The sequence below is a fragment of the Lactuca serriola genome, chromosome 1, assembly GCF_051521515.1.
Source record: "Lactuca serriola cultivar US96UC23 chromosome 1, Lser_US96UC23_V15, whole genome shotgun sequence".
NCBI lineage: Eukaryota > Viridiplantae > Streptophyta > Magnoliopsida > Asterales > Asteraceae > Lactuca > Lactuca serriola.
In genome coordinates this window covers 86116602-86126182 of record NC_136408.1, presented here as the reverse complement: position 1 = coordinate 86126182, position 9581 = coordinate 86116602, and the positions used below count along the sequence as shown (strand labels likewise).

General features: G+C 32.2%; 1 protein-coding gene and 1 long non-coding RNA gene across 11 annotated transcripts; both read left to right on the top strand.

Moving 5' to 3' along the window:
* The first annotated feature begins 1050 nt into the window (after positions 1 to 1050).
* LOC145094105 (uncharacterized) lies at positions 1051 to 4227 on the top strand. Of its 10 annotated transcripts, none has more exons than XR_013703216.1 (5): positions 1051 to 1159; positions 1259 to 1329; positions 1447 to 1918; positions 2017 to 3784; positions 3876 to 4227. It is a non-coding gene; the product is annotated as an uncharacterized LOC145094105 (long non-coding RNA). The 10 variants fall into 10 exon arrangements; XR_013703215.1 differs by having other exon boundaries at positions 1259 to 1390; positions 1453 to 1918; XR_013703214.1 differs by having other exon boundaries at positions 1259 to 1390.
* Positions 4228 to 5355: 1128 nt separating this feature from the next.
* Positions 5356 to 8816, top strand: LOC145094098 (glucan endo-1,3-beta-glucosidase 4-like). Its single transcript, XM_079032377.1, has 5 exons — positions 5356 to 6291; positions 6670 to 6794; positions 6960 to 8177; positions 8390 to 8417; positions 8604 to 8816. The coding sequence occupies exons 2-5, from the start codon at positions 6731 to 6733 to the stop codon at positions 8731 to 8733; spliced, it is 1440 nt and encodes a 479-aa protein (XP_078888503.1). The 5' UTR covers positions 5356 to 6291; positions 6670 to 6730; the 3' UTR covers positions 8734 to 8816.
* Positions 8817 to 9581: the final 765 nt, after the last annotated feature.

The following is a 9581-nucleotide window of genomic DNA, read 5'->3' as shown; positions in this document are numbered from 1 at the left end:
CGCCGAGTTGGTCACTTACACCTCGACCCGGATCCCGCTCGGACTCGCCGAGTCGACCCCTAAACTTAGGGTTTTCTTTCCTTTCTTGGTCTTCAAAACTTTGGGTGTTACAGTTATATTAGTAGTCATATCATAAATTTTGATTACAGTTAAATCATGTTTACAAACTATTCTTACCTTGCAACCGATAGGTGGGAAGAATTATTAAAATGAATGGTATGAATTTATCAGTGGTGTAAGTAAGACGATAAGTGTTTCCTTTGGGAGATGTTACTGATAATCTTTCTTGCATTGTTTACACCATTATGGCATCACGAACCACTTGAGCGACCATGAAAAGTCATTACACAAAATCGTGATGTTTTGAGAGTAGAAAAGAAGAAGAAATAAGATAAAGTGAGTACATATTTACGAAATGGTTCAATTTAACTTAAATGTTTGCCAACTAGGATCATATATGTGTAAGCACATCAATTTTTTGTTAAGCCAACAATTGAGAAACATGAAACGCTTAAAGAAAACGAGTTGATTGGTTAAATTTGCAATAAAATTGTAAACCTAATGACTTAATTAAGAAAAAAAACACAATGTCAAAATCAAAATCTTATGTAAAATTAATGTTTTTTATGCAATTTGCTCAAAAAATAATTAGATCTACAACAAAATAAATAAGAAAAAAGTAGATAATATCTGAAGCAAAATACATCTTTATTGTAGAAATACGGATCACATCATTTTACAAGATACAAGTGAATGCCACCTCCTCCCCGCAAAAAAGATTTTCCCATTGAAAATTTCCGTTTACAAATCGTATAAAATCGAGTTTTTATTATTAAAGTTGGTTAATGACTTAAAAGGACACCAAAGTTTGTTTTATATTTATATATAGCAAATATTTTTTTACAAGTTTGACCATTGAAATTATTTTATTAGTTCAAAAAAAAGATATTATTGGTCGTGGTAAATAATGATACTTTTTTTAACAAATAAAACAAATTCGCTCGATCAAACATCATGTATAAAAAATATTATTTGCTAGATATTCGTATATGTTATCGATTCTCAAAACCTTAGCCACAATTATCTTTCCTCTTTTTCTTATTTGCAGACGGAAGTCTTCTCTTTTCTTATTTTGCCGTTGGAACTTCCGCTTTTGCTGGTGATTATCTTCTTTTCCTCACTTGGAACTTCTGCTTTGCTTCGTGCTTATCTTCTTTAGGTATGTGTTGTAATTCGTCTTATACACTCATGTATGCAGTTTTATCTTGCAAACGTCGTTTCTCTAGGCATTTGGCTGCAATTATTTCTCCTGAGATAGTATATTCACCTGTCTGTAATGACTCTTTTGTTTTTCCTTCTTATGATGATCTTGGTGATTGTACTTTTATTTGTAAGTCATGTTCAGCTTTTTTTTTTGGTTTGATGAAAGGGTTAACTATTTATCAGTTCTAGATTGTCCTGCTGAGCAGCAGTCGGCGACCAGTCCCGAGTTACCTCCGACTTTCCTGCTTCAGATTGACATCTCTAACCCTTCGGATCTTTCTCCCTAATTCAGTACTTGCCAAATCCATAGGGTTAAATGAAGGTGATGGGGTTTTCGGTGGCTACTCGCCAGCTCTAGGCGATAATTTACATAAATTGCCGCTGGCTGTGCAGGTTCACGGAGGTGGATCTGTGACCGGAAAAGGCGTGTAATGCGACTGGGGTGGCGGTAGGGTATAGGCTTGCACTGGAGATTAACTATCCCGCGGTGTTTGAGGACGACGTTGAGTTGGTTAGCTAAGCAGGCGAATTTGGCCGACTGTAAGTAGAGAAAGTAAAGAACTAAGAAATCTTTGAGCGTTTTGACTTTTTGCTTCTTCAACCTCTTGTGAAAAGCTCCATCCTTGCTGATTTTTTCAAGTCTCTGGTTCGACATGTAAGATGTTGCATTCTTTGTATTATTTTGCTCATAATCCGAGGTTCCTCTTCATCTGCTTGCTTAACCTGACCTTTTCTTTGCACAATTTCAAGCAGTTGCAATTATTTAGAGAATGAGAATCAGTCCATACTATAAATTCTCCATCAAACTTAAAGTGATGCTTTGTTTCTTGGAATTGTCTACATTCTCATAGTTCTTAAAGGCCGACGCTTATTGACTTAATCTGATTAAGCCCAACTCAGGTGCTCCATCTATATCTATGTTTTCTCTAATTTTTTGTTCCTCCTTTTTGCTGTGAAAATCGTGTAATTTCAATATATCAGCACTTGAAACATCTTCTCATGACTTTTTGGTAAACATTTTGAAAAAGATTAAACTTACCAAATCCTCAAATTCCTCTTTTTACTTCAATTGCATTTCAGGATGGGGTGATTGATACACCTAAAATTATTTTTATGGGTATATCCTAATATGCAAGTAGCAGTTTTGTTTATGAAAATATTAAATATCATTTTTTTTCATTTTGATAAAATGAGTGAACTGTAGTTCACCTCAGTTTTGTTTGAATCTATTTTTGATTTTAGTTTTATTTTTTTTCCTTTATTTTTGAACATATTATATTTGAAATGTTAACATATCATGTGAAAAAGGAAAAGGGAACGGAGATGTTAAAAGAAAAGAAAGATGTTGGTATGCGTTTCCATGTATTATCTTATATCATGGGTGTATGCAGATCCATACATGCATTTTTCTTACTTTTTTTTTCAGATTTGATTATTTGAATTTGGCGTATGTATACAAAAACAAGGAACAGTGGTGGAGTTATGGGCGATAAATTCTTGGAACTTTTGTTGTCGAATATTTACTTTAGGTTTACTGTGACTTCATGTGCAACTGCCCCTGATGGAAATGAAGCTCTTTTGGAAGGGTAAGATGGTAAATTGCACATGTATTCGGTTGAAGGGTAATTTTTCAAAAAAAGTTGTTCTTGAAACAACTTTTGACCCTAAAACGAGAATTCCAATGGCTTTTACATGGAATTACATTGTTTAAATAACCAAAATATTGTTTTTATTCTGTCTTACCTAATTGAAATAAGCAAAGTCACAGAAATAGAAACTTTTGACTTAAATGGTTAGAATGAAACAAATGGTCAAATTACTTTCTTCTTTATCTATTATTCTCTGATTGATCTGACCAGAAAAATATTTTCATTCTGTTTTACCTATTGGATATGAGGAACATGGCTAAAAAGGTCATTTGGTCATTTTACTGAAATGGTAAATTTTGATTTAAATAGTTACAATTGCCAAATTGGTTAAAATACTTTCTTTTGATATAACAAAATAACTAAAATGATCGTTTTGACCGAAATGACCAAATTTGTCGTTTTGACCAAAATGACCAAAATTGTCTATCCATCTTATCAGAATCTATTAACACAAAAAGCCAATCTCAAATGCGTTCTACTTATTTGGTTCCTGTATTTAGCTCATTCATTTCCAATAAAGTTTAATATTTTGAGTTCATTTTAGTCAAAATGACATTTCTGATATTTCCTTCTTAAAAATGATTACATGCATTCAACAATGTACTTAAAGTTTCCAACCATTTCCTGCTTAAATTAATTTATGTTTGTTTTAGGATTATTAATCGGGTGAATACCACATAATAAAGGATTAGTTGACTTTTAGAAATTTAATGATTGCATCTGTAGAAAAATTGGACCAAGGTGGCCTTTTTTTCAAATCTAATAATCAGTTAAATAGGTTGTGTATCTCAACATATTTACTGCAGGCAAGCTGTAAATTTTAAAAACGGCATAACGGTTACTAAATTCGGCTCGATTTTAATAATTTAAAGGTTTGTAACTATTTTCATTCTTTGATTGTTGATTGGTTTTGTGTTTTTTTATTTGATTGGTTGTAATTTCTCTCTATTTTATTCACTTCAGACCATCAGCAACAACTAAACTCTCTACCGGTGGATTTCTGGGAATCATGAACAACAGATGACGCCGGATGCAGCAACTCCTGTTCGACAACAACTATGAGAGAGCAAAACGAGATGCAAAAGAAATATGAAGCCCTTATTCAAAATCTAAAAAAAAAATCAAAAACCTCCCCGACAACAAACATCCTTACTTCTAATCCGTTTCTATGTTTAATGCATTTTGTGTTCTTTCGTTTGCTACAACTTCAAATAAGGAAAAAAAAAACAAACGCAGCGCCAAAGGCGTAGCTAATTCCCCTCTAGTTGAAAAAAAAAACAAAACAAATTTCGATATCCATTTAACTTATTATTAACCCAACAGGATTTGATTGTAAACAAATATATATATATATATATATATATATATATATATATATATATATATATATATATATATATATATATATATATATATATATATATATATATTGGGTGATGTTCAATAGAGAACCATAATTAACTAAGAAACCAAGGAACCAATCTTTTTTTCAACTATTAGAACTTATGTTTTATCAAAAAAAAACTAAAAATATAGAAATTCATAACTTTTTATCTTTTTTCCAATGATATCAAATTCGATTTTTTTTACGTCAAATTCACAATGTGAATTTTTGAAAATTAACAACGTAAATCCGGATTCACACGATGAATCTGAAAAATATTTTTCACATTCACAATGTTAATATATGAATTTAGATATTTTTAAATTTTTTTCGATAAAGAATAAGCTCTAGAAATTGAAAAAAAGATTTGGTTCCTTAAAGAACCAATAATTATGGTTCTTTATTGAACTTATATATATATATATATATATATATATATATATATATATATATATATATATATATATATATATATATATATATATATATGTATAGGGATAAAGTGAATATACCCATAAGGGTATATAAGCTTAGGTACCCTAACTCACATTAATACGTCGTTTTGTTTTATATATTCATTATAATATTCTAAAACTTCAACCCCTAATTTGATTTACTTTCAAGAGTTTTGAAATTTCACTATGATCTTACTATTACGTCACATATTTTTGCCGAACACCTATTAAGCTATATATTATAGTTGAAAATAAAAATTATGTAAGAGGAAAATAAATGTGAAATTTATAAAAATCTTGGAGTTAAATCAAGTTAAAAGTTGAATTATAAAAACATTGGACAATTACAATCCATATATATGATAGAAAATGACGTAATATGATGAGTTAGGGTACCTAAGCTTATATAATCATAAGAGTATATTCACTTTTTATATATATATATATATATATATATATATATATATATATATATAATGATGATGATGATGATGAATAATCCACTTCTTTCATCTCTCAATTGTTTTTTTAGTCTTGGACGTTCATTTATAATCCAACAAAAGCCCATATTTTGTGGTGTATTTTATATCATATTCAAGGGCGGATCTTTATTAGGGTTACGGGGGTTGTGGCCCCCTTATTTTTCTTATCACAATTAGTCCTTATATTTTTTTAATTTTATGCATATTAGGCTCAAAAATATAAAATTTTAGCTGTGACATCCTTTGCTCACAATTAGTCCTTATACTTTAATTTTATGCACATTAGGCTCAAAAATATAAAATTTTAGCTGTGACACCCCTTGCTCATCGATTTTTATACATATTATATTTCCGACCCCCAAATAAAATGTTGAAGCTCCTCCCCTGATCATATTCATCCTTATTCTAACTTTTTATTATTATAAAGAAATAGAAAAAGCATTGAAGAACCAGCCCACCCCACACTCACACCATATTTCTAACATTTCAATATTTTGAGGAGTTTATTATTTTTCTATTTAGTAAATATATATTTTGTACAACAAAAATCTAAATTAGATAAGCCAACGAGGCTTACCAACTCCAACAGCTCCATCTACTTTAGATCCCATATTCTCATCCCAACATCCATAAATCAATTTTTTTGAAAAAGTTAAAATTTTAATTTTGTTTAAATTATAACAACCTATGTGGTATTTTGGTCTTTACAATAAATCAAACTATAATCAAAGATTCGAAGCTTCGAGCTTCGTTTCTTCCGATGTATTTTTTCTTTTATGTTATTTGGGTGGTGGGGTATGAATGTCCATTTATGTCCTGCACAATTATTATGCAATAAGTGAAACGAAATTTGGAATTATGTCGATATAGAGTTCTAAAAGACACTCTTCTATTCTCTTTCTCAAAAAGCTCACACCTTTCATAAAATGCTTCATTAAACCAGCAACAAGTTGCTTTAGATTCTCTCCCAGATTTCATTCCCATTCGTCTTGATTTCTTGAAGATTCCGCCATCGAAGAACTTGTACACTAGTGATACAATCTTTAATTAAACTCCTGGTATTTGCCTCTTCTTTATTTCCTCTGTTCTTTCTTTCAAGGGTTCTTGAATTCTGCCAAGAAACCTGTTTGGGTTTTCTTGAAATTGCAATAATTGTGAACAAAAGAAACCTTTTTTTGATTTGGGTATTCCCTGTTTTATGTCAACCCGTGGGTTTCCTCAATTTTGTAAAGAAACCATAAACCTTTCTTGATTTGGGTGTTCTTCTTTCTTCTTTCAAAGATTGACCTAAATTCGGAAAATGGACAAGAATTTCAAGCGTCCTCTATTTACGTTTGTAGAGTTACTATACACTTTATGCTGTTTTTCATTCGTTTCTTATGACTCAGAAACCTCAAAGTTAGCTTATTTGCTCAATTATTTCCAACGTGTAACAGACTATGATAAAGTTTCGGAGAAAATAAGGTTGATGTCCGACAATATCGGCGGTTTGGAACAATGAGGCTCGAATTGTGGCTTGGAAGTATCTTGTTTATATTTGGAAGTCTATCCAATGTAACAGGTAATGTTATCTGTTCTTGAAGGTTGACTTGAGGTCAAACTTATTACACCCAATTTTGAATGAAATAATTTTGATAAAAATCGGAGCTTTAACAAGAGAGATGTAGGTTTAGTATAAAATCTGGTTTTCCCTCTTCAATTTATGTTTATATTCTTGGATTTGCAGTTGCCTTTGTGGGAATAAACATCGCCGGCGAACTTTCAAACCTACCGTCGCCGGAGCAGGTGGTGGCGATCCTTAGAGCCCATAAAATAACACATGTTCGGCTTTTTAATTCCGACGTTCGCTTGATTAACGCATTATCAGACACAGGGATCGAAGTTATGATTAGTGTTGCTAACTCGGACATCATGGGAATCGGAAAGTCACCTTCAGCTGCCGCCTCATGGATTAACACACACGTTGCAGCGTTCAAACCCGCCACCAATATCACCGCCATTGCTGTCGGAAGTGAAGTTCTTTCTTCTACTCCAATCGCCGTCCCTTTTCTTGTTTCCGCCATGAACTATCTTTACAAAGCTTTACTCGCTTCAAATCTAAACGACGTTAAAGTATCAACCCCTTTATCAATGGATTTAATTCCGACGCCTTTTCCGCCGTCCACCGCCACTTTTAACCATTCATGGAATTCAACTATTTACGATATTCTTGAGTTCTTGAAAAACTCGAATTCCTTTTACATGTTGAACGCGTATCCTTATAAAGATTACATACAACACAATGGTGTTTTTCCGATTCAATATGCTCTTTTTCAGCCCCTTCCGGTGGTCAAACAAATCGTTGACCCAAACACTCTTTTCCATTATGAAAGCATGCTTGATGCTATGGTGGATGCCACGTATTACTCCATAGCTGCTTGTATTACTCCGGTGATCCCGATAATAGTGACGGAAACAGGGTGGCCCTGGGCGGGTGCCGCCAATGAAAGTGCCGCTACGGTGGAAAACGCGGAGACTTTTAACAATAACTTGATTAAGCGTGTTTTGACCGGGTCTGGCCCACCGAGTCAACCGGGTATTCTTATGAACTCGTACATTTTCGAGTTGTTTAATGAAGATGATAATCGAAGCTATGGTGTGTATTTTAGAAACGGGAGTGCGGTTTATAGTCTTGATCTTGGTGATTCTATGGAGAATAATACGGGCGGGTTTTGTGTTGCGAGAAAAGGGGCGGATCCGGATGGGTTGCAAAGCGGGTTGAATTGGGCATGTGGGCAAGGGCAGGCGAACTGTAGTGCTATTCAATCCGGGCAGCCATGTTATCTGCCCAATACGGTTCAAAACCATGCTTCTTATGCTTATAATGACTATTACCAAAGAAAACGGATCGAAGGTGCAACATGCGACTTTGGTGGCACAGCTATTATAACTAATATTGATCCTAGTAAGTGTCGTAAACTCTTTATTCTTTTTGTTAGAGAGTACTATATTAGGGGAAGACGGGAGACTCCAACATATATAAAGGCAGATAGGATCATGTCATGTCTAGTTGACATGGGACTAGACATTTTTAGATAGGAGGTTAATATTGTAAATGAGCAAAACCCTAATGTTTTTTTCGGATTTGTAACGAATTATCTTGTCTTTCTCTTGCAGGTTACGGATCGTGCATATTTAAAGGAAGGTGAGATAAATATTCTTGGATCATGATTTATGACAAGTGTCTTATTTTGATAGTCAAATTTAATGACACTTGTCACCTTTTAAAATAGTTAGGAGGATATTAGGAAGAAAAAGTAGGAGATTAATTTAATTTCTCATTTTGATATCTTTGACTAGATTTTTAATGTGGAAAGAATGTTTTGAACAGTTCAAATTCGAGCGCCGGTAGGGTCAGCCCGCCAGCATTTGGACCGGTGGGTCCCACGGGAAGCGCATCACCAACACATCGAGTTCATGAAATTGGATATTTGATGTTGGCAACATTGCTTTTTTGCTAGATGTGCATGTGTAGATTTTGTGCAGATTTGTATAGTTGATTCCATTGGGTCTCATTATGCTTAATGCAAGTGATTTTGTTTAATGTTTTGTGTTGATATGAGTATCATCATTATATTCAAAATAGTTTATCATTCGAATCATTCATACATGTTTTTTGTTTTGTTGTACCTTTTTTCAAAGGTGTTGTCAAAATTATATTTGTATAGATGATTACATATTTTGTTACCATTTTTTTTTCATCTGAGAATCAAATCTATATACTTGAACAAAGTTAATAACTATGAGATATGTGAATTTGTTAAGACTGGATTTAGTTGTTGTTCAATATGTTTGTGTCTTATCATTTGATTAATAGAATATTAACCATTGTGTTCTATGGAATGTTACTCATATATTACTATGATCATGATTTCATAGGTAGTCTTGATTAATTAATATGGTCATTATTTAATAAATCAAATATTGGTATATGGATATTAGTTTGGTAATCGACATTAATTAATTATAAATATATGTTTTAAATATAGTTTTTTATTTAACAAATGTCAGTTTAATATAACATCAAATTCGGATTAATAATATACAAATAACTATTATGGTTATGGATATCATGTAATAATATATTTTATATTTTATAAAATCTTTTAAAAGAACGATGTAAATAAATAGGTAAAAAAACTAGTATGTTGAGTTGTTTTTGACAATCTACAAGTTAAAAAGGGAAAAAAATATATTGAAGAATATACTTTCGAAAAAAAAATTCAATATTATTCTCGGTGTAAAAAATAGTAGGGTATATACCCGCAACATATTTTTCAAGACCGTTGTATTCTTATAATAAGACTCG